This window comes from Magnolia sinica, chromosome 16, assembly GCF_029962835.1.
Source record: "Magnolia sinica isolate HGM2019 chromosome 16, MsV1, whole genome shotgun sequence".
In the NCBI taxonomy this organism is placed as follows: Eukaryota; Viridiplantae; Streptophyta; class Magnoliopsida; order Magnoliales; family Magnoliaceae; genus Magnolia; species Magnolia sinica.
Genome location: NC_080588.1, coordinates 41,128,032 through 41,155,136, shown reverse-complemented (window position 1 = coordinate 41,155,136; position 27,105 = coordinate 41,128,032). Strand labels below are relative to the sequence as shown.

General features: G+C 39.0%; 1 protein-coding gene across 1 annotated transcript in view; it reads right to left on the bottom strand.

Annotated features, from left to right (window-relative positions):
* The window catches only part of LOC131228811 (glutamine synthetase leaf isozyme, chloroplastic-like), a 37,269-nt gene extending 34,166 nt beyond the window's left edge, over nucleotides 1-3,103 (bottom strand). Inside the window, exon 1 of the mRNA XM_058224670.1 lies at nucleotides 3,013-3,103. Coding sequence (XP_058080653.1) covers nucleotides 3,013-3,103 — 91 coding nt within the window. The remainder of the gene's footprint in view (nucleotides 1-3,012) is intronic.
* Between the last annotated feature and the right edge of the window lie 24,002 nt (nucleotides 3,104-27,105).

Sequence of the window (27,105 nt, the reverse complement as noted above, 5' to 3'; positions counted from 1 at the left end):
TTTGTGTGATTTTCTTTAATATTTCATATCTGAATATCTGAGATCACACCTCACACACATACACAGTCATATCTATCATAAACTAGTTTGCCTATTGGTCACTTATTAAATAGTTTGTGATTGGATCCTCTACCGGTTGGAAGCTAGTAGAGTTACTTTTGAGTAATCCTAATATGAGCTTGTTGTTAGGATTAGTGCAATAGGATTTTAAATAAACCATAAAAACTTTAAAAGTCCTATTCACCCCCCCTCCCTCTGGGACATATTGACATATTCCTACTTTAATTAAAGCGGTCTTCACTGCTATTTCAATTGGTATCAGAGCGGGTCTCTCTTTAAGGGCTTCACTGCCTAGAGAGTGATCTTGACTAAAGTTGGGAATATGGCCAAAGGAGAGGGCTCATCGGTCACTAGACCTCCAGTGTTTGATGGATCAAATTATGCATACTGGAAGGCTAGGATGCACTACTTTCTGAGATCTTTGGATCATGATGTTTGGGATATAGTTGAAAGTGGATATGTGTCACCATCTGAATCAGTTGTACTTGACAGTGGCACAACCATCACAAAACCCAAACCGAAAGAAATTGGACGACATTCGAAAAAGAAAAATAGACTGCTGAAGCTAAAGCCATGAACGCCATCTACTGTGTCATGTCTCAAGATATATTCAATCAAATAAGTATGTGTGGGACATCCAAAGAAGCATGGGATCTATTGGAAACAACCCATGAAGGCACAAACACTGTGAAGAAATCTAAACTGCAACTCCTAACTTCACAGTTCGAAAGTCTCAGAATGGAAGAACATGAGACCTTTATGGAGTTTTTCACTAAGCTTAATATCATTTGCAACTCCATGGGTGGTTTGGGAGAAAACGTTTCGGTTCCTAAAATCTGTAGGAAAATACTGAGATCACTACCGGAACGGTTTAATCCCAAAGTAACAACCATTGAAGAGTGTAGGAATATTGATGAAATGAAAGTAGAAGAACTGGTAGGTTCCCTACAAACTTTCGAACTACACTTCAAACAAACCCAAAAATCTAAAAATACTATCGTAAAAACTTCAAAGAAAATAGCAAATGAGGACAGTGGAAGTGAAAAAGAAAATGAAGATGAGGAAGTGGCTCTGCTGGCACAAAGATTCAGGAAATTCTTTCAGAAGAATCGTGGCCGACCATCCAGAGGAAAGTGGGTAGACAACAAACCTTCTACATGGAAATTTGGTAAAAAGACCAAAGAACCACAATGTTATACTTGTCAAAAGTATGGACATTTGTCTACCGAATGCCCAAACAGAAAAACTAAGGGCAAAGTAATGGCTACCACATGGGATGATACAGAAGAGTCAAACTCAAAATCTAGTGACTGAGAGAGCGATGGAGACCAAAAATCCTTAAAAATCCTTATGGCCCTCACTACTCTAATCATCCTCGGTGAATCTGAGAACAAGATAGAACAACAAGGCACTGAATCATCTCCGTCAGATAGTGAGGAAACTGAAAAGGAGGAGGAAGAAGAGAAACAGGATAAACTACAAATTCTTACAATCAACTATACATTCATAACATCAAAGTTGTTGAAAGACTTGGAATATCTGAGAATAAAAAGAAATTGCTACAAAAAGATTTGGATAAAACTCTTGAAATTAATACACACCTAATCAATGATTTACAGCAACATCACTTAGATAATGATAGACTTGAAAGAATTAACACCTTCCTTAAATCAGAATCTGAAAAACTAAACAAATAGGTTAAGTAATTAAAAGATAAAAATATGCTCCTACAGAATGAAAATCAGACACTTCTATTTGATTTAGAGGAATCTAGAAAAACTGCTAAGCTACATTATAAGTTTTCCCAAAGTGGTGAGAAGTTAGAAAAACTATTAGGTATGGGAAAATCTGGGAAGGATAAGAATGGCTTAGGATATGAAAAAAAGACTGGAACTGCAGCTCTAACAACTGGAAGAACTGCTGCTTCATGTAGTAATAAAAGAATTACTCCAGTGTGTCATTTATGTGGTGATTCGGGTCATTATAAGATCGAATGCTTGTCTCTTGGGAAGACTCAACATAGCTATGTCAGAATTATATTGGAAAATTCAAACCTACTAGAGAAGTGCAAAATGTTTTAAAACAACCTAGAAATATGATTAAAAGAGATTCACGCCCACCACCACCTAAAATGACTAACGAAGAGAAACTAAATCAAGTGGTAAACAAGAAAACAATATCTACCACTGTTAAAAATCCTATCACAAAATGGGTTCTAAAAGAAAAGAATTGTTTGGTTACTCATTCAAACCATATGTCAGGCAATGAAACCAAGTGGTATCTGGATAGTGGGTGTTCAAGACACGTCACAGGTGACAAATCCCTCCTTACAAACTATTCAAATCTTAATCATGAGATAGTCACCTATGGAGACAGAAGCACCACTAAGGTAATTGGACAGGGAATCATTAAGGGAATCCAGTTGCTCGAAAATGAGAATGCCTTTTACATAAAAGGATTAGCACATAATCTCTTAAGCATTTCTCAAATTTGTGATGATAAGTATGTGGTTGCATTCTACAAGGAGAAATGCGAAATCCTGGACCTCTCAGGAAAATCAGTAATGAAGGGTTATCACACAAATAACCACTGCTATGTCATTAAAGGAATGAGAAAGGATGATTCCTATGCCTAGAAATACTGGGCATAGAGAGAACAAGTCCAGATCATGCATAAAGATTTGGATATTTGATGAAATGATGCATCTTTTGATAAGCTTCTAATGATACATATGAGGACTCTCTCCTCACTTTTTTTGTATAAACATCTTAATGTTTATAATTCTGATTTGTACAATGATTGTACATCATTTTGCTCTATACTATTGAGTCATAAAAATATTAAAGGTATACATGAAAGATTGTTTGAATGCTGAAAATTAAAAACATCCACCTGTAAGATACCTCGATACATTGAGTGAATGTTTCGATTACATCAACCGTTAATTGATACCATCGACGATCTCACGAAAGCTGAATTGTTGGGTCGGTTGGGCTTCCCTCTGATCTTCATTGAAAAGAGCAATAGGGTACCCTGATGTCATCGAAACGATGTTCGATGATATTGACGGTTACTGGTGAATTAAAGACGGACAATCGGAAAAAGAGCCTCACCAGTTGATCTCAAAATGGGATTACACCTCTCAGAACTGTTTTTCTTTCAAACAAACATGTCTAAAAATCTGGTTCTTTCACAACAACCTTCAATGAAGAGCAAGAAAGGAAAGAATGAAGCAACTGAATCATCTTCTCTTTTCAACTTAAACCTTGTGGCAGAACGGTCAGTTCAGAGGAAGAGCATTACACCTTCTGGGATCATCAATCTCTTAGAACTGATTGGTGGGGGGAATGTCATGAATCTTGGAGGAGGATTTCAGCATAATCTTGTGCATCAGTTCTTGAGTTTAATCTAGAAGGTTGAAAATAATCTTCCAATTATTTCAGTTGCTGTCATAAATCGATCCGAACACATCACCCCTAGACTGATAAGCCGATTGATTGGGGCAGAGGTCACAATGATACCTGTATCAGAACGAAATATGAATGGTCTTAGTGTATGGGGTGAAGTTACTCGGGTGCTGTGTGATAGTGCTACTATACCAAGAAATGCAAAGAATACACCTCATGTTAAATATCTCAATCTTGCATACAAAATTCTTCACAGCATTTTCAGCACAAATGTCTATCCCCGTGAAGTCTCTGGCAACATGCTTTCTCCATACATGCTAAATATTCTATATGATGTTCATCTTGGTATTCACATCTACCTACCCACTCTTATTCTACAACAATTGATTTGGGTATCTTCAGATGAATCCATCACTATTCTTCTATTCCCGTGTCCTGTGACCAAGCTCTCACGACAATTTGGGCTGCCTCCTACTAACGATCTCCCACACCTGCGTATTTGGTTTAATCAAGAAGACATCTGCAATATAATTGCCAATGTGCCTCGTGGTGGAATCAATTTAAGCTTAGATAAAGACTATTCTGTTCACAGCCCCGTCTCTGACGAAATTATTTAGGTTGTCATCAATCGAGACATTATACAAGATCTGCTTGATAGACAATCCTACATGATGAAACATCTGGATGAGTGTGAAGTCCATCTACTGGAGATCAAAACCATGCTGACAACCCTGTAACATGGTACACAACAAATTCTGAATGTCTTGCCACCAATATAAAGGTTGTTGATTATCTATAGAATGTCCAAAGCATCACAGACCTGGATTCTCACTAAAACGCTAAAGGCATTAATATCTTTTTTAATGCTCTTTGCTCATGCATAGGTGTGATGCACTACTATAGCTCAAATCCTTTTTGTATAAAAAACCTCTGAGTAAGGAAGACTTAGTCTTTTGATGGTTTTCTGTTCTACTACTGCCAACCTTGGGCAGTGTATTTTTTTTAGATGCTGATGAATATGGCTGAATATAATTCTATTTTTACTGCCATTCTGATATATGTGATCCCCTTGTTTTATCTAGTTTCTGATATGGAGTGCATGTGTTTTTTTTCATGATTATTTTATCTGTTTGTATCAATGCTCTAATTGCTCTGATGTGCATCCATACCTTTTGAGAATGATGTGTGCTTAAACTAATTTTATCTTTATACATCTATATCTGGGTGTTCTCCTACATGTCTTTAAAACGTCAGTCAATATCTGCTATAATGCTATCTTTGTCAATGACTGACAAAAAGGGGGAGAATAGTTCAAACATCTCAAACGAAAAATTGTATATTTACTTGAATGGTGTTGCAAGTGCTAAGGGGAGCAGCTGCATTAAGAAAAGGGGAGTCTGCAGTAAGGGAGAGCAGATACTGGTTGTGTACATGGATTCTCTAGAAATTGTAAAATTGTGTAAAATGCATGTACACACAATTTAGGATGTGTTTGTCTAGATACTGTTTTAGGGTGTTTTGGTATTTTGTCACGTAATTGACAAAGGGGGAGATTGAAAGTGCCTTGATTTGTCAATTAGCATGAGTGTTGAGTCAGTCAGACTGCAGAGTTACATAGGAAGATCAATTCAAAGTGTCTGCCTCAACCGGATGTGTGTAAGCTCGCCACAGGTAAATCTAAGCCTCACATCCCATATCCCAAAACACCAGGTAAATAAAACCCTTAAAAACAAGTTAGAACTTTATAGGGTTTATAAGTGAGAAAACTTTTTCGAAAACAGAAAATTGCTAAGTTTTTCTTGCTTTGTCGATTTTATCGATACATGTCTTAATAGAATCGACCTGCTCTATCGATGTCCTTGATGCTTAAACGATATCATCGAAATAAGGATAAAAGTGTCCAGCAACCACATATATCTATAGATTGATTTATCGATATATCGATCTACCCATCGATATCATCGATATTTAAATCTCAAGTCTATCGAAAATGACTTGATAATATCGACAGATAGATCTTCAGCGCCCCTGTTTTTACTTAAGAAAATCACATGTGCATCGATATATCGAAGCCTTTCTCGATACCATCGAAGTTCAAATCTCGATGATATCGGAGGGCTCTCGGTCATGGGCGACTAGTCTTCCAGCAAAATATTTCAGGTTGTTTATCTAGGATCAGGGGTTCCTTGATAGAATCAATATTCAAATACCAATGATATCAGTACTATTTCAATGGCATCGAATAAGGACAGAAACTGTCTACCAAGCTTAAACGAAAATCCTCTGGATTTATCGATGCATCGACACTCTATCGATATCATTGACATTCAAATTTCGATGATCTCGATGGTCCCTTAATCATTCTTATAAACCTGAAATATTTCAAAGTAAGTCTCTCTTATTTTTCAAATGTCGAGGAGTCGAACCTTGCATCGATGAAATCAGAGTTCAAAATCTGATGACATTGATATGAGTCTCAATTCCCTCGACCAGCTGGCAATTGGTTTCAAAAGCGTATGACATTTGAGTTTGTGTCATCGAGCGGCCACTCGATGCTATCGAGAGTATATGCTCGATGATATCGAACTCTGTCAAAAATGTGACCGTTTTATATCCATTGGAACCTTTTGCCTATATAAAGAGAGCTTGTCTTTTGTTATTGGGAGAGAGAAAGAAGAGAGTGCTTTTGAGTGTTTTACCTTAGCTTACATACCTAAAGCCCTTTCTCTCAAGGGAGTTCATCCTCCAATCCACCCTCATCATTGATATTCAATAGAGTGGATTGGGGAATGAACTTCCGCATTCAAGGATCCTCCAGCTACTACCTTAATGGTAAATCATTAAGCTGGGATGCCTTGAATGCATAGATGATTGGAATCGCTCTATCTTCCTAATAGGAAAATATTTAGAGAGTAGGATTCCATCATAACCTTGACCCAACTCGTCACCGTATATTGGTACATCATTTGAGTTACTGATTAAGGAAGCAAAAGACTCTTCATGAACAAAGGAGATCTTCATCAACGAGCTGAATGAGACTCATGTACTTATCTGTAAGTAACTAGAGTCCAGAGGACCCTTTGATCATTCCTCTATAGATTGGGTCTAAGGTGTTTCTCACCCTTGTAAGTCCTCTAGGAGGCCTCCGGTGAGAGTGTACATAGTGGGTGTATTGTGTGGACCCTTGCTCTGTGGAGAGCATAAACATCTGGTTAGGGGTGAACTTAAAACCTTGGGTTTGAGGTAAAATGTGTAAAACCTTTGATAGGGTCTTATGGAAGATCATTGGCCAGTGTGCCTAAAAGTGGGTGCGTCGTGTTGACCTTTGCTCGTGAGAGCATAAACAGTCAGCCTCAGTGTAGGTTGTAAAGGTTGAAGGTGAACCTAATTTAAAACCTTAGGTTTGAGGTGAACCACTATGAAACCTCCTTAGTGAAATCTGGTACACTCAAGGGTTGAGTGCGGTTACCGGGAGCGGAGTAGACAAGTAGTCAAACCACTATAGAAATGACTGTGTTTGAGATTGTTATTCTTTGGTTTGTGTGATTTTCTTTAGTATTTTAATATCTGAATATCTGAGATCACACCTCACATGCATATACAGTCATATCCATCATAAACTAATTTACCTATTGGTCACTTATTAAATAGTTTGTGATTGGATCCTCTACCGGGCTTGGAAGCTAGTAGAGTTACTTTTGAGTAATCCTAATATGAGCTTGTTGTTAGGATTGGTGCAATAGGATTTTGAATAAACCATAAAAACTTTAAAATTCCTATTCACCCCCCCTCTAGGACATATTGACATAGTCCTACTTCAACTAAAGCGGTCTTCCCCATTATTTCAGAAAATAATTCAATTCTCTGACCATGCTCATTTCAAATTTAGACTTCATAAGATCTGCAAACTCAACAGTCATGTTAGCACAGGTAGATCCATAAATAATATCATCAATATAAATTTACACTATTAAAATGTGATCATTATGTTTCTTTACAAACAATGTCTTATTAACACTTCCCATTATAAAGTTATAACTTAGTAAAAACTTAGTCAACTTTTCGTACCATGCCCTGGGAGCTTATTTCAAACCGTAGAGTGCCTTTTTTAGGTGGTATACATGATAAGCATTCTTAGGGCCTTTAAAATCCATTGGTTGTTCAACATACACTTCTTCATGCAAATCGCCATTTAAGAAAGCACTCTTTACATCCATTTGTTATATTTTAAACTTTCTAAAGTATGCAATGGATATAAATAGTCTGATTGATTCAAGAAGAGCTACTGCAGCAAAGGTTTCATCATAATCGATGCCTTCAATTTGAGTGTTCCCCTGTACAACTAGCTTAGCCGTGTTTCTAATAATATTACCAAGTTTATCAGACTTATTTTTTAAAATACATTTTGTTCTGGTAATATGTTTATCTTTTGATTTAGGTACTAAGTACTAAACATTATTTCTAACAAATTGATTGAGCTCTTCTTGTATCACAACTATCCAGTTTTTGTCAGTAAGAGCTTCTTTTAAGTTAGTCGGATCTATCTGAGATGTAAAGTACACGTAATTACACATATCTTCTAACTGTTTATGAGTGCGTACACCAGTGAGAGGGTTTCCAAGAATCTAATTAGTTAGATGGTCTTTAACAGTCCTTAGTTTAGAGTTATTTTGACTTGATGAAGTATTTGGTTTATCAATTAAAAGAACTTCATCATTTTCTGAACTTGAGACAGGTGTATTTAAGTGATCATCAATAACCACATTAATAGACTCTAGAATTACACCAGTCCTCTTGTTAAGAACTTGATATGCTCGACTATTTAGAGCATACCCTAAAAATATCCCTTCATCACTTTTGGTGTTAAAATTACCAAGATTTTCCCGGTCACGTAAAATGTAGCACTTGCTGCAAACAACTTGAAAGTATTTGACAGTAGGCTTCTTATCAGACCACATTTCATAGGCCATTTTCCCATTTAATTTTCTAGTATAAACGTGGTTAATTATATAACAAGCAGTATTTAAGGCTTCGGCTCGAAGATTTTTAGGGAGCTTCATACTATTTAACATTATATTAGCCATTTCTTGAAGCACTCAATTTTTTCTTTCTACTATACCATTTTGTTGTGGTGTTTTGGGCCTAGAGAATTCATGTGATATTCCCTGAATCACTACAAAACTTCTTGAAACTGTTATTCTCAAATTTTGATCCATGTTCACTATGGATCTTACAGACTTGAGATCCTTTTTCCATTTAGATATGTTTAAGTACCCATTTTTTACTTCATCTAGAGTTTCTGATTTATCCCTTAAGAAGACTACCCACATATATCTGGTAAAGTCATCAACAATTACCAGTATGCACTTCTTGCCACCTCGATTCTCCATTCTGGTTGGTCTAATAAGATCCATGTGAAGAAGTTTGAGCGGTTTAGATTTGGCATTGGAGTTCACTTTTTTGTGAGTACTCCTGGTTTGTTTGCCGATCTGTTATTCACCACATATTTTATTTATTTTCTATCTTTTAGGTAAGCCACTTACCAACTCTCTTTTGATCAATCTATACAAGTTATGGTAGTGAACATGTCCAAGGCGTTTATGCCATAACTCGGTTTCATCGGTATGGACCATGTAGCACGATATATTAGATGAGCTTGAATCACTCATAATGTAGCAGTTTTCAGACGCTCTATGACCAGTTATTATTACAGAACCATTTTTATTTAGAATTTTGCACCCTTTGTAAGCAAATTTTACACTATGATTATTATCGCATATTTGAGAGATGCTTAATAAGTTGTGTTTTAACCCTTCTACATATAAAACATTCTCAAATAGAGGGAGGTTAAAGAGTTGAACCGTACCTTGGCCAACAATTCTGCAGTTGCTACAATCATCGAATGTGACTGAACCATCAGTCATATCTTTAAGATTGGTGAACAGACCTTTATTGCCAGTCATGTGTCTAGAGCATTCACTGTCTAGGTACCACTTTAAATGGCTTGTAACTTTGAAAGCAGTGTATTCTCCGAAGATTGAGGAACAAGAAGAGATCTAAAAAGAGAAAGATTTATCCGAGAGAAATCTAAATAGTTTCATCAAATCACAAACTACACGAAAGTTTCCCCTTTTTCATGGGGATTTACCCATCACAGAGATGCACAGAGGAGCAGAACGAACTTCATATATCCCTTTTCCACTCAATCCAGAAACAAGATCGGACGTTATTCCGGTTCGTCTCCATTTTCGTGAAACTATTCCTCAAGCAAGGCAGCCGATAAGTCATCGATAGGAACCCATTTCATAATAGTCTTGGGTTTAGGACTATAGTTGGTCTTCTTATGTTTGTAGTTGATATAAGATCGACCCATTGAGTTAGATTTTAAGAGCTCCTTAAGTAAGTCAACAATTTTCTCAGTTAAAGGATTACGATTCTGATTTTTATCGTTGATGTGGTTGCTTTTAGCTTTTAAGGTTTGAAAAGTCTTAGCATTTTGATTCAGACTTTTCCCCTTTGAGTTTGAAGACTCCCCTTTCACAAATATAGGTGGAGTATTCTTATGTTTGGGAGGAATACTTTTATCGTAGCCCAATTCAGATCGATCGCCACATTTTCTGGATTCAGATAACAGTTTCTCGAACTTAGGATCACCTTGGGCATACCTCCAAGTGTCTTTTAAACTCAAAAGTGAAGAGGCTTCAGGTTTTAGCTTTTCATTTTCAGATTTTAAGTTTTCAACTTGGGAGTTTTTGAAATCTAAGTCGCACTTAGTTTTTTCAAATCAATCTGAAATGTGAGATTTTTCTAAGACAAGATTATTAAAATTTTCTTTAAGTTTTAAAAACTTTTCTTTCTGAAGTTTTAGTTTTACCGCAATTTTACAACTTTCCTCATTATAAGCATCTTGAAGATCTTCTTCATTTTCATGATCACTATTCATATTTTCTTCACTGGTTGAATTATCATGGTCTGAAAAAGTGAACTTGGCTAGAGTGTTAAGGGCTTTAACACCATTACCCGACTCGGTTTCAAAATCTTCTGATTCAAAAGAGGCTTCAGATCCGGAAGATTCATCCCAAGTAGCCAACATACCTTTCTTTTTCGGTTTATCCTTTTTATGACACTTGTTTGCTAAATGCCCATATTCATGGCAGTTGTAACATTGACTGTCTTTTAAAGATTTTCAGGTTTTAGATTTAGATCTTTTCTTTTCATTACGTTTTTGTAAATTAACCCTCATTTTACTTTTGAAAATCTTATAAAACTTTTTAGTTAAAAGGGCCATATCATCTTCAGAATTTTCTAAATTAAAATTAGTACTATTTTCTTGAGAAATACATTTAAAAGATTTAAGAGCGATGGATTTAGCTTTAGGAGCTTTAAAGTTTAACTCATAGGTCTGTAATGAGCCAACTAATTCTTTTACCCTCATATTATCTGTATCACGAAGTTCATGGATCGCAGTCACCTTTGAATTGAACTGTTCAGGTAGTGAGCGTAGTATCTTTGCACAGACTTTACTTCTGGGATTCTATCACCGAGACCCCACATAGAGTTGACAATGTCATTCAATCTTGAATAAAAGTCCATGAAAGTTTCACTTTCTTCCATACGTATTTCCTCAAATTTGGTTGTGAGGATTTGGACTTTAGATTTCTTGACAATTGTTGTTCCTTTGTGTGTCATTTCTAAAATATCCCAGGCTTGATTTGTAGTATCACAGGATATAATTCTTTTGAATTCATCCAGTGATAATGCGCAAGTAATTGCATTTAGAGCCTTTGCATTGGCACTACTCTCACTTTTCTGAAGAATGGTCCAAGAGAAATAAGGTGTGACTTTCATAGTTTTGGATCCGTTGGTACCAGTTACTTCAGTGGTAGGAGGGGTCCAATTGGTCACTATGGCTTGCCACACACTCTCATCCATGGATTTTAAGAAAATTCTTATCCTGGCTTTCCAATGGCATAATTGGAGCCATCAAATGGTTGAGGCCTAGTGACTGAAAGGTTATCAAAATTTGACATCTTAAAAAGCTCAGATCAATTAGCTCAGGAAATAAATCTAAAGAAAATAATTAAAGCAAGCTATTAGGCTTTGATACCACTTGAAAAGGATGAGCTAGGAGTCTTAGAGGGGGGGTGAATAGGACTATGACAAATTAAAAATTAAATGCATAATTTAAACAAATATAAATAAAGATAGCAATTAAACAATCCACAATGCAGAAATGTAAAACAACCTCAAGTGTATAAGTATTGAGAGGTTGATACAAATGTTGTTCTAAGGACAACCTTACACCAAAAACCAATGGCATGTGGTAGGACAACCTGATTCCTAGAACGGTCTGTGTATTAAAATCTCAAACCAATACAAAGGAATAAAGAAATAATTAGCAAAGGAAATAACTAAGCTATTACAACATTCCCACACTTGTATAAAAGAAATTATAACATTCTCCACAAATGCATAAAAGAAAATTACAACATCCACAAAATGAAATATTTGATCAATCACTGCAAGACCAGAAATTATAGTGGTTCACTTGTATGTACACCAACTGTTTAGAAAAGCAGCCACATAACTACTCTACTCCTAATATCCTCACATAGTGGATATTAGCGTTCACTATGAAAATAGGTTTTTTAAGGTTCACTTAAAACCCTCACAATTGTGTCTTTCAAGTGGGCTTACACAATTCAAAAACCCCACACTCTAAGTTTTCTGGATCACCTCTAACAAACCAATACAACGAGATTTTTCTAGCACAATCTCAATGAAACCAAAAGAATGAATTTGCAAAACTGTAAAATACTTATCTGGATATTCTCCTTTTGATGCAGCCTGGAAGAACCAATTCAGAGTAGAAGTTCAACTTAGAAGTTCAATGTTCACACTCACTTGTGAAATGGCTCTAAGTTCTAAATTGATTTTAAATTAAATCACCTTGGGCTAGCTTGATTTGATTTTAATTCTAAGAAATGGGAATACTTCAATCCCTCTTTCAAATAAAATTGGAAATGTAGAATACAAAATCAAATACAAAGAAAGCTAATTAAAGAGAATATAAAATGAGCAATAAATAGCTTAAGAATATCATTAACTTATCTCTTAGAGTGGTGTAATGATTTTATTTAAATTGGATACCAAACTCTGAAATTCGTGCTTTATTTATAAGTACAGAAATCACACTCTTGACTAGTCCTGAGGTCGGCACGACTGGTCGAAGGACCAACAAACTTTTAAAAATTTGGGCACGATAAGATAAGACCATTCCACCACTGGTCGAAGGACCTGTTCGACCGGTCAAGTGGCCTCCACGACCGGTCGAGTCCTGTCCACGACTGGTCGTGTGGAACCTAATTTAGTTGCTGGACTTTGAGTCAAGCCTGCAGGACTGGTCGAGTACTGTTCATACGATCGGTTGAGCAGTCTTCAGGACTGGTCGATGCTTTAACAAAAATTCTCGAAAATAAGTAACAAACTTAAGACTAGTTGAGGAATTCTTGGACTGGTTGAACCAGTGCTAGGACTAGTCGAACTTAGTCTATGACTAGTTGAGAAATAGTCTATGCACTTATAAAGTGAACTAATTTAAATTATGTATCAAAATGACTTACCCTATGGTCAATCTAGGGTCATTCATACCTTATATATGATGTATGAACATTGAATCTTCTTCTGCTTCAGTTAATAGTTGATCTTTAAAGTTCATGAAGCTTGAACTTGAGACTTCTGAAGCTTGAATTTGACTAACATTGAAGCTTGAGCTTGAGATTCAAAGTATAGGAACTTTGTCTTGACTTGGATGAAGCTTTGAAAACTTCAACTATTGAAGCTTGAAAGATTGAATTCACACTTGATGTTGTACTTGAACATGAACATGTAATCTTGCATTTGAAGTTCTTGAAGTAAAGACCTTTGTCCTTGTTCATGAGATGCACCGTCTTGTATATGTAGATGCGCTACACTAGACACAGATTCCAAGATGTTTTGGTACTACATGATTTGACAATCATAGGAGCTAGATATCATAGCATTTATAAAGGGCAGGACTACAACAACTCAGGTGATGATTCTCCTCCCCTTGGGCTTTTCATCCCCAAGTTAGGCTAAGGGTAGCCTTTATGGCAACTATGAATGATAGCCCAGAAATGGTAAATCATTCGGTTAGTTGCTTGAGCTTATGTTTTATAGATAGTTTGATACTTGGATAGTTTACTTAAACTTATGCTTTAAAATTGATTTGAATACTTGGATAGCTTAACTCATTCCTTAGACTTGATTAGAATTGATTAGAATAATCGATTAATCAGCTTATCACCTGTCTTAGAAATAAACTATCTGATCGATTATTTAACTCTTAGTAGGATGTTTGATTTACTCACTTAACTAAATGTCCTAGAATTAATTGGTGTACTTGATTAGCTGAACATAAACACTTGATGAGCTTGACTTAAAAGCATGCCTTGGATTCATTAGGACGCACGATTAGTTACTTGAGCACATGCTCTAGGAATTGATGAATAAATTATTCAAGTATAGGTACCACTTGATTTGCTTCTTGGAGATATATGCTTTGGGAATTGATAGGTTATAAACACATGATTCTTGAATTATTCACTTATGTGAGTTTTACGTTGAATATTGAAGCATGCTTGAGTCTCCACATGATTGCTTTGGTTATAAGTCACATATTGTTTGGAATCTCTCTATGGGAACGTCTATTTAGAGAGAGTCCATACTAGACTAGTTGTAATAAGTATAGACCCTCAATATGGAGGTTATGGTTAGTGGCAGTTCGATTATGGGGCTCATTATCTACCATCTACCCGACTATGGAATGACTTTTTCAACAATTGTTATTACCATTGTTTACTAGCAATTTAATCATACATACCATCTCACCTTAGCCGCTATTTTTAAATGTTTCCAATATTTCATTCCTAGTCAGCATACAATGGTAGTCCTCATATAAGGGAAGCTGATTGGCCACATGAGGTAGTAGACTCATGTGCTGGGGATGGTGGTCATGGGATACTATGCCCGAGTCATCGGCCTACGCTGGTGACAAGCCCCCATAGTGACCTTTGAGTTTATTTAAATTGGTTTATTATAATTGGACTAATAATGGTTTGATTAATCATGCATACATGGCACGGACCAGTGTCTATCGCTAACATACGTGATGTACGATTGGTGGTCAATATGCAGTACGTGATGTACACACGTGATGTGCTTCACTATTGACCAGTCTTTGCATGGGTGACGAGCCTAACTTCCAAATGGATGAGCATCCCCGGGTCAATGACTACGTTTACGCATCCATGCATACAATAAGACTGCATCCTACTATGTTTCGGTTGCCTGAATGTTTTTATGTTATTTCTTGTCTAGGGCGGCAGTGTGTAATCTTGAGGGGAAATCACACTTAGCTGGCTACTCATTCATCAATGTTCAATAGTACAAAGGATACATGTACAGGGATGGATGACTACGTAGCGGATCTCGGGACTGCTACCGTCATCGTGGAGGAGGAGCCATTTGAGGGTGAGCCATACTAGGAGGCAGCTGCTTACTTTGGATTAAATCAGTAGACAATTTACTTATGTTTATTTTTAGTATATTTGGAAACTTAAGTTTTATATATGGGCCCCAACTAAGTGGCCTAGGATATTGTTATCATCGAGTTTATTTATACTACGCTTGATTTCCGTTAATTGCACTTTGATCTTATTTGACTATCATTTGATTATTTGCTAACATCAGAGTTTTTAGGAAATGAGTTGTATACTTGAGTCCTGAAAACTGGGCCGTTACATTAGGTCATGTGGACTTGATCAAAGGAAAAGAACAAATATCAGCTTCATCGAAAACTTTTGTAATCTTTAAATAGATTTTAATAGTGGGAGCTTAATCACCATTGTTTCCTATGGTGTGGTCCACATGAGATTTTGACTGGCATCATTTTTTTGCTCATGTCATAAAATGACCTAAAAAAGTGGATAAAACACATAATCAAGGTGGGTCCCACATACACTATCCGGTAGCTATGTGTAACATCCCGAACTTTTTAATACCCGAGTATTGAAAGTTCTCGAGTGTTATTGTAGAATTTAACCTATTATGTACATGTGTATGATACCAATCTAGCTAACCTAACCTTACATATATTCTCCAACGTGAATCTGACCATTGGGAATAGTCTCCATTCATAGATCAAGCCATCTGACTGTTGATTTTAAGACAAGACCAACTATCATGTGATTTGACATATGTACCTTCCCTTAAATGATTTGGTAAATAACTCTTTATTCATAATGATTTAAATGTAAGTTCTTTTGTAAGAATTGTTTAAAAAGGTGCATATAACCATATAGAACCATTAGATTTCACAAAACTCTTAGATCAATAATAATTACGAAAATGCCATTAACCTATACTCTTGAATTCCAAATCATATGGTTTGCCTGATCCGTTTTATGTAAAATTATATACTAGGCCTAATTATCATAAATTAACTATGCATGTCAAATTTTGGCCCTTGGATCAGCAAGATCAATGACTAAAATAAGTATTCACCTAAGATGGCCTACCTAAGCTTGGGATTTACCCCATCTTTGGTCAAACGTCTCAAAAAGACTATCAGAGTTTGATAGACGGTGCGGATTTGATCACACGCCATTGTGGACTCCACTTTGAGGATGAAGGTGCACCCGGTGCATGCACGCCTGCAATGCACCGCACCTAGAATCAGGTCAAACCAGGTTTAACCAGATGAAAATTCAAAACAGGGAGAATTTCCCTCATTTCCATCCACGACAGACAACCATCCATTGTCATGATCTTTAGATCACCATCATCATCTGCACGGATGATCTGAATTGTCCATCGTGATAATGGGATGATTTTGACCAAACCCTAGCTCCTTTTCACCCCGAGCCCAACTAAGAAACAAAAACCGAACCCTTCCGATTTCGCACACCGCTCGTGACCAAACGGACAATGTCCTTCTAGGCAGATAGTGGCCCATCATCACAACCCCATTCAAGGATCTGAACCTTCCAATAAGACCGTAGGACAAAACCGATCAGACCCTAAACTCCCCTCATGTGATCCAAGCTTGCACACATGTACTGTTTCGAGCACAACTAATCAGACCGCAAATGGAAACTTGTGGTTAAATCCAAGATGGATCGCTACTCCAACAAATATGAATGATCTAGATTGTCTGTCGAATCCACACTTGATCTCGGCGAAGACCATGGGACCCATGATGGCCCATGCACACAGATGTGGGTGTAACAACGAGTGCAAGAAGGAAAGCCGACTTCCATTAAATCTATAGACCGAGAAAACTGGCCACACTGAATCCATCCATGTGATCTATCATTCCATCTCAACTGTTCAACCGTCCAAACAAGATTCTACCTCCTACCATGAAGACAGATCGGAAAGATTGGATCACAGGTCACTCAATTTCATGTCATTATGCAAGCCTAACCCGATTTCTGCTACGCCGCGTAACTAATCCACACGACCGTGTCCCATTTCTTATTGCATAAACCAGTCTGCATAAGGATACACAAGAAAGGCCTAGAAGCCCTTACACCTATAAAAGGGACCTATTTCATCCGACGGTGAGAGAGAAAAGAGAGTAGTGCAAGAAGAGAAGGAAAGGAGGAAAACGAGAGAAAGAAAGAAAAGAAAAGAAAAGAAAATAAAGGAAAAGAAAAGAAAAAGAAAGAGAAAGAGAGAAAAAATAGAGAAAGAGAAAGAAAAGAAAAGAAAAGAAAAGAAAGAGAAAGAGAGAGAAAGAGAGAGAAAGAAAGAAAAGAAAAGAAAAGGAAGGAAAGGAAAAGAAAGGAAAAGAAAAGAAAAGAAAAAGAAAAAGAAAGAGAGAGAAAGAGAAAGAAAGAAAGAGAAAAGAGAGAGGGAGGAAGACGTCCATAGAAGGCAGGAGGTCTCCAAGTCAAGCCAGACTCGAGGTAGGCCCACATCCAGTTCTTCCTCGGTAGATTCATTTCCACTCCTAGAACTCTTTTCTCTTTCCTCTCCCAATGCTTCGATATCGAATTCAAGCTAAGAAGACCAGTCAGTATAAATCAAATCTAACTATCTAAATTCTTAAATACTAGATTAATGACCTAATCCTTCAACCCATAACCACCTTCAAGGGAGGAACAACACTAGAGATGAGGGTTTTTCCTTTAAGCTTATATTAATTTAAGTTGGTATGATTTATTCTGTTCCCTCACATACTTTGAATCATCCCAACAAATTTTTAATTTACCACCACCAATTTTTATCCCTTGGGAATAATGGTTAAGGTGTGATGTTAATTATACATGACCTTTTTGAATTTATGTGAGAGTTTTATCCTTTAAGCTTACTTTGATTTAAGTTGATATGAATTATCTTGTTGTTTACCTATCCACATGTTACTATGATTCTCTCTCTACAATTGTTTAACTTATCATCTACAATTATTTACCCTTTGGGATTATGGTAGGATGATTACAAGTGATCTTTATGAATTTATGTGGGGCGATGGATACAAGCCTTACCCTTACCTTTACCAATTTGTTGAGTTAGCCCTTGTTACTCTTCTCTTTATTAAGTTGGCCATTGCCACTCTTCTCTTTATTGAGTTGGCCATTGCCACTCTCCTCTTTGTTGAGTTAGTCATTACTACTCTCATTATTATTGAGTTGGCCATTACCACTCTCCTCTTTGTGGAGTTAGCCATTGCTACTTTCCTCTCTATGTATTAGCCTTGTGTTATCTATCTTTAAGGCTTGGGCATGAGTCTTGACATTTCAAAACTCCCATGATTCAATTTACATTATCTTTTACACAAGTGGTGTGTTGAAGGTATCACAACTAGTAATCAATTATTATATCATGGACGTAATGAGCTCTGGGTAGAGACCCCCTTGGTTGATGCGTAATTTCATGGGTTTTAGGTAATGGTGCACAAATCGATGTGAGTAATTCGCAATGCATGTTACATCATTTCTGAGATTAGATGTTGTAAATAGTCGGTCCATAAACAAATCGTGTCACATAATTCATCCGACTCATTTGTTATGCCGCCTTGAGGTGTTCACATAAATCTACGGTAGCGTACGACATGCCAGTGAATCTTCGTAGTGTGAGAATGAGGGGCAATCCGGGTTTTCTATGAATTATATTCCACATTATGATGATCACTATGTATGATGAGCTACACACACTTTGCTAGGCATTCATTTTATGTAGGTTGTTTGCGCATGCTGATACCCCTCGTAATAGTGGAGTACGAGACGTATCAGAACCCTTACATTTCCTTTATGAATCTCTTGAATTATTGTTAATCTTAAAGGATGACCATCACTATGAGTAGGGCGTTGACCATCTCCAACCGTACAGATGATGCAGGTGATGTACAGATTGAAGACCCAGAGGGCCATCTCCCTATGGAAGGTTATATTGAATGAATAAGAAGACAGATTCATGATTTAGTCTTATACTTTCACTACAAACTCGATAAATGTAATAAGCTCCCATTGAGAAAGCATTTGATTATTTACTGAATTCTTTTACTTTGATGAAATAATGAAACAATCGATTTTATTCTTGTCAATCTTACCTTCATAAATGTATCTGGATGTGATCTAAATGAAAAAAAAATGTGCCATTTCCAAAGCATCCAATTTATACATTATTAACACCCAGTTTTCTCGGGCACAAATATAAACTCTGGCCATGCAAATCTGGGATGTTACACTAAGGGCTACTGACAGTGTCCCCCATTTAAAGAGAGTTACATGTTTTGGGGTTTTGAACTATAATTTGGACAGTTTGCATCATAATCCTAAAACCCAAAAGCTGCATGCAGCTAGACCTAGTCTTTACTTAACTCAATCTTTATCTAATTAAAAAAGTTAAACATACTTAAAACCGTTATTGCACAAAAAATAAATAAAATAACTAAAATGTAATAAACAAAATAAAATAACTAAAACAGACAACTTAGCATGTGGGTCCCTACTCATGGCTCAATAGTGGACTCAGTTTCAACACAAAGGTCACGGGTTCCAGTACCCATTGCTGTCACGCCCTACACTCAGAAACCGGGCTCACAAAATTCTCTATCGACGAATCCGGGGCCGATAGCCTCCGTAGTACCCCATTCTTGGCTCCCGGCACCCATATACCAGGTTCCGATCCTGGGATCCTACAAGCAGAATTTTTAATGTAATTTTGTTTCATAATAGGCATAACCACAAGCATAACCCATGAACAATAACCAGAACACCATCACAAAATCCACTATGATAAAAAACTTTAAGTACAATGCATATAAGGAAAATATAATGATAATAATAACAAAACTCTAGAAGCTCGGTGGCACGCTCCTGCTCAGCTACGGCTGCATCCTGGCGTCACCTGCACACATCTATCATGCATAAGCTTATTAAAAGCTTAGAGAGTGGTGTAAGTGTGTGCACAATATGAGCATGCTCAAAATGCAATATCAAAGTAATGTGGAAACATGCTGGTAAATCCATGAATACTATCAATCATGCCAAGACTATACAATGCAAGGTGTGAATGCTGACGGCTATATCAAGGCTATGCGATGCAAGGCATGAATGGTAACAACTATATCAAGGCTATGTGATGCAAGGCGTGAATGCTGATGACCATATCAAGGCTACGCGAGGCAAGGCATGAAAGCTGACAGTCATATTAAGGCTATGCGATGTAAGGCGCGAATGCTGACGGCCATATCAAGGCTATACGATGCAAGGCAGTCAAATGCCATATGTAAGATGCAACGCAAGAACACCAGTCCTCAGCTAAAATCCACATATCAATATAGTTCATCCCTCTAGAATATCACCGAGGTATAATATACTCTAAATGGCATTGCCCCTCCCATAGGCGCGTAGTCCAAGTGAGCATAAGAGACCTAATTACCTACAAGACCTGTATTCTAGACTATACCATTTCGTAAGCTTCCACGGTCGACCCGTTTGAATTTTAGCGACCCACGACCCGTAACCGACATTGCGGGTGAGCCTAAGTCAAGTCCTGCATATCTGAGTCGACTCGACCCAAGACTTGTACCAGTGTGACCGTGCTGTTGCCGCGGTTCTGACGCCACATCTCGCATGCAGAGGCAATACCCGGGTGAGGAAATATGGGCCAGCGTTCAGCTCGAGGAAAACACCGCGTGTTGCAATTTCGAGAGAGTATCTACAACACATCACATCAATCAATCAAAGTATAACCCATCACTCCATCCCATCCCCAAGTACAACCACCCTGTCCAAAAATCAACACTCTCTCTTACACAAGTATACATCCATCACTCACTCACCCATCACACCCCATCACTCACTCATCCCTCTCTCTCTCTCTCACACCTCTCCTTCACATTTCCTCTCAAGAAACCCACGTCCAAACAAGCTTCATGAAAGAGCTTTGTGTGGCCCATTTCCTATCTCTCATCCCCACCCTCCAAAACCAATCTTAACCGTTGAAGTCCGTCCTTTGGAGCTTTAGGATGCTTTGGCAGAAAGAGGAGGAGAAGATCAAAGGTGGGTGCTTTCCCAGGATTAGATTCATATGTTTTTGCTTGGATTTCATGATTTGAGGGCCCACTTGTAATGGGACCAATTTTGATGTATGCCTTGTATCAAAGAGGAACCCATACTGGAGGGGTCCCTCCCATCTCCACCGTTCCCTCTTTCTCTCTCTCTCTCTACCTTTTTATATGTGGCCAACCATGATTCATGCATTCTATCCACGCTGTGTGGGGTAACCCACGTGTGGGTGGGACCCACCTTGATGCGTTAAATCTCCCACCATCCAGAGAAGTCTAGACGGTGCTGCATCATCCACACCGTCCCTGGTTGGGACGGTGGATCCCCACCATAATGTATTTTTTGTATTCACACCATACATCCATAGGGACAGTGGGCCCTGATGTGTTGGCAGTTCGTGTGGGATGTGGCCCACCTTGATGTGAGATCCACACCATCTAATAAATTTGGTCGATGAGACCCACCTGAGATGTGGATTTTACCCACGCCGTGCATCTACTCTGTTGCTGCAGCAGCAGTTGCTGATGACGTGAGCAAATGTGGGACCCACCTCTCTGGTGTGAGATCCATACCGTCCACTACTGAGAGAACCACCGTGATGTATGGGTTACATTCAGTCGTCCATCTATTCAGTGCCACGTGTGGGGTGAGTCCCCAAGATGAGGTATGTGTTTTATTCAATCCGTCCATCTGGACGGTGGTTGGGTGGGACCCTCTCTAATGTATGTATTTTATATATAAGTCATCCATCTATTTCATCCACATGGTCTATTACCTAGATGTGGGGCCTACCATGATGAATGTGTTACATCCTCACCTTCCAATTCCTAGACGGTGGGACGGTGGCCTACCTCACACATGTTATATATTATAATATTATATTATATTGTATAAGTGTATATATGATATATATCTGCTGCATTATAGTCGTGGGACCCACAAACGTGTGGACTCCACCATGCTATGTGTACTTCATCAACACCGTCCAAACGGTGGGCCCCATATTAGCAATTATAGTTGCTGCTTTAACACAATAAGCTTTGTGGGTCTCTGCTCAAGCTGTGTTGTATCCATCCATCCACACGTGTGAGGACCACATGTGTGGGTCCTACCATGTAATGTATGGGATTAATCCACATTGTCCATTGTGTGGGATGGTGTCACCTATTGGGATATTTGTGTCCCATCTCCACTGTCCAGTGATATGGACGGTGGACCACACCTTGATGTATTTATTTCATCCACACTGTCCAGATTGTATTGGACAGTGTTGGACAATGTTTGGATGGTCCGAATTTATATGGACAATATTTAGACAGTACTGATTTACCTAGACAATGTTTGGCCAGTGCTAATCATCATTCATGGGCCATGTGTGTAGTGATACACAGGTTACACCTATAACTATTGAAATGATTTTTGGTGTAGCCCATATGAGTGAGGCCCACCTTTATATATTTGTGGTTGTCCATGAGGCCCACCTTGATATATTTATGGTCCATCAATGAGGCCCACCTCGATGAATTTGTAGCCCAGCCATTGGGCCCGATGTGTTGTATATGAGGCCCATATAATGTGGCCCACTTGATTTTATAGGGCCCATGTGGCGTATTTAAGGGCCCATGAGCAGGGCACACCTGCTATATATTTGTGGCCTTTGTCGAGCCCAATATGATGTTTTTTTATAGCCCACCTTGATTATTTATCGCCTATCCCTGAGGCCCACCTTGATATATTAGTGTGGCCCATTGATGTAGCTCATTTGATGTAATAGGGGCCCACTTGATAAGGCCCAATTTGATGTATTTGGGGGCCCATTTGATGAGGCCTGATGAGATGTACTTGGGACCCACTTGATAAGGCCCGATGAGATATATGAGGCCCTTGTGTGAGGTCATGGCCCCACTGTACGTTTGGTCCTATGTGGGCCACTGCTTGGAGCGATGTTGGTTAAATGTCAACATTGATGGACAATAATGGTTTAATATCCACATTGGGACCTTCCCTTAGGCCTTGTTTGGCCGATTGTTGAGGCCAATTTCATAGGTCAATTCTGACTGTCGAGGCCGAGTATCGTGGCCGATTCCAATTTTTCGAGGCCGATTGTATAGGCTGATTCTGATTGTCGAGGCCAAGTATGGAGGCCAATTCCAATTTGTCAAGGCCAAGCATCAAGGCTGATTTCAATTGTTGAGGCTAAGTATTGAAGCCAATTTTAATTTGTCGAGGCCGATTTCAATTGTCGAGGCCGATTCTGATTTGACAAGGCCGATTGTAAAGGCCAATTCCAATTTGTTGAGGCCGATTCTGATTATCGAGGCTGAGTATCGAGGATGATTCTGATTTGTCGAGGCCGATTCCGATTGTCGAGACCGAGTATCGAGGTCGATTCCGATTGTCAAGGCCAAGTATCGAGGCCAATTGCAATTTGTAGAGGCCGAGTATCGAGGCCGATTCTAATTGTTGAGGCCAAGTATTGAGGCCAATTGTAATTTTTTGAGGCCGATTCCGATTGTCGAGGCCGGGCATTGAGGCCGATTGCAATCTGTCGAGGCTTATTGTATAGGTCGAATCCGATTGTCGAGGCCGAGTATTGAGGTCGATTCTAATTTGTCGAGGCCGATTCTGATTGTCGAGGGCGAGTATCGAGGCCGATTTCGATTGTCGAGGCCGATTCTAATTGTCAAGGCCGAGTATCGAGGCTGATTCCGATTGTCGAGGCCAATTATATCAGACGATTCTGATTGTCGAGGCCGAGTATCGAGGCCGATTCCGAGTGTCGAATCTGATTATTGAGGCCGATTTTGATTGCCAAGGCTGATTTTCGAGACCCATGTGATGTATATGCAGCCTGTGTTTAAGGCCTAATGTGATGAATATGAGGTCAATGTGATGAGGCCCATTGTGATGCATTTGAGGGCCAGGCGATGGAGTTCATTGTGATGTATATTAGGCCCATGTGAGAGGCCCATCGTGATGTATATTAAGCTCTTGAGTGAGGCCCATGGTATTGTATATTAGGTCCTTGTGTGAGGCCATGAGTCCACTATATGTTAGGCTCTATGTGGGCCATTCCTTGAGAGCAATGTTGGTTAAACATCCACATTGTCGAGGACAACTGTTGATGCTAGTTATTGATACTGATTATGAGTATGTGACAACATAACATCATGATACATGCCCATACGTATCATTTGCATGTTTATTGTGAGAAGTGATTGACCCTTACATATGCCATAGTATAGATGGTTTATGAGACTCCCTGATAGGGGAAGTTATCCCACATGAGTGCACGGTATGCACAAGATTGATGTATTATTGGACTACATGACTCATGCATCTTGCATTGTGTGATTGTGATTACTGTACACCCTAGTAACATCAAGGATGTGACCTCCACAGGAATGTCGTGGATGGCCAGATGGGACACCAAAAATGTTTGGTTCGAGTATCTAGGCACTTTAAATATCCGTGGGTGAAAGTTCCTAAACCTCCGAGGCCAGGAGACACCCCAATTTCTGGACAGAAGGGATACATGAGTACCCAAATTTCGAATACCAGTAGGCCGCGTCTCCCAGTGTGTCGTGGTTGGTTGGGAGGAGGTTTGGCCTTATCCGCCTGAGTGAGGGGGCTATAAGCTAGCTGAGTTTGACCAACCCCCAAATGGGTCTGTTATCGACGAGTTGGGTAGGCATTGGTATACTATTGGGAGGCGAGTAATGAGGTCTTTTCCACTCGCTAGGCTACGTGGCCGGTTGGGACGGTAGCCAGCTTGGAGTGTACTAGACCCCGATGATGATCCCAGAGTTATACGGTGCTGATATCTGTACTTATTAAGCAGGAGTTACATACTCATTCTTTTATTCACTATTCACTTGGGTTGGTGGTGCGTAGCTATTTGTTACGTGTACCTTCGCAACGGCCCAAATTTTAGTTGGGGTGCGTGACTAACCTGAGATCAGGACTTTACCACATTGAGTCTGACTATCGAAATTTAGGTATGAGACTGGTTTAGATAGAAGTCCCTTGTGATGGACCCTATAGCCTACGATACTACGTATTATCATCCCGAATTCACTCCAGTTTCTTCATTTCATTCGCACCACATAATGCATTGCATTGGCAGCATTTAGCATTTTAGGTTGTTATATTTCTGCATTGATATGGCCGTTAGCATTCATGCCTTGCATCGCATAGCCTTAGTACGACTGATGGCACTCATGGACTTTTCAGTATATTTTTGCTTACTCTAATATCGTATGATTCATGATCTTCTCAGTATTTCTGCCTATTGCGATATTGTATGATTTATGGCATTGTATTGCATACTTGGCACTTATCTTACGCACACACTTTCACCACTCACTAAGCTTTCTATAAGCTTATGCATGATAGATGCATGCAGGTGGCGTTAGGTTGCAGCAGCGTTGAGCATGGAGCATGTAGTAGTCTTCTGGAGCTTTGACTTCGATTTATGTATTTCCCTTTCAGCATTGTATTCAAACGTTTATATTAGTGGATATGTGATGATGATGTTGCCGTTATGATTTGGGTATACTTGTGGTTATGCTTATTATGAGTTAAATGTACATTGGACAATCCTCTTTATATGATCCCAGGATCGGAATCTGGCGTATGAACGGTGGGTGCCGAGAATGGGGTACTATGGAAGCTGTTGGCACCGGATTCAGCGATCGGGAATCTTGTGAGCCCGGTTTCCAAGTTTGGGGTGTGACAGAAGTTGGTATCAGAGTATAACTTGGGAATACCTGAAGATAACATCACATATCTGCTAATAACTACCATACACTTTATGATTGTTGATAACTTAGAATGATTAGACCCCCGAGTTCGAATAACTTAAAGATTTTTTGATATAGCTCCCTACCATTGAGATTGTGAGGCTGCATAGTAGTTCAGTCTTGATCATTTCTGACCGGGATCCGAGGATCAGTGAGGTCATCTTAGTGTTGATGATGCATCTTGGAAGCGCGAGGCTGTGATTCGGAGCGTTATCCCCATCTCTTCGATGCCTAGTTGTATATGGTGGTTCTGAATATATCTATAGAGATAATATTTCCCTCCCTTAGTGAGCTCTGTAATGGTTGTGTTGTGGTTTAAATTTCAAGGATGAAATTTCTATTAGATGGGGAGAGCTGTAAGACTCGTCTCCTAGCCCGTACCTTTCCATAGGCTTCCGCGGTCCTCCTAGTTAAATTTCAGTGACCCACGACCTGTAACCGACATTTGCACAGGATCCTAAGCTAAGTGCTGCATATCTAAATCGACTCGACCTGAGACTTGTACTAGTGCGACCGCGTCGTTGTCGCATCTCGTGCGCTGAGGTGATACCCGGACTAGGAGATATGAGCCCGCGTTCAGTTCAAGAAAAACACCACGTGTTGCAATTCTGAGAGAATCTCTATGATACGTCACATCAATCAATCAAAGTACAACCCATCACTCCATCCCATCCCTAAGTATAACCACCCTCCCCAAAAGTCTACACTCTCTCTTACACAAGTACACATCCATCACTCACAAACCCATCACACCCTATCACTCACCCATCCCTCTCTCTCTCTCTCTCACCTCTCTCTCTCATGTCCTCCCAACCAACCCACGTCCAAGCAAGCTCCATGAAAGAGCTTTGTGTGGCCCACTTCCTATCTCCCATCCCCACCCTCCAAAACCAATCTCAACCGTTGAAGTTCATCCTTTAGAGCTCTAGGATGCTTTGGTAAAAGGAGGAGGAGAAGATTAAAGGTGCGTGCTTTCCTAGGACTATATTCATATGTTTTTGCTTGGATTTGATGATTTGAGGGCCCACTTATAATGGAACCCATCTTGATGTATGCCTTGTATCAAAGAGGGACCTATAATGGCGGGGTCCCTGCCATCTCCACTGTTCCCTCTCTCTCTCTCTCTCTCTCTCCCTTTTTACGTGTGGCCCACCATGATTCATGCATTCTATCCATGCTGTGTGGGGTGGCCCATGTGTGGGTGGGACTAACCTTGATGTGCTAAATTGTAAGTGATAT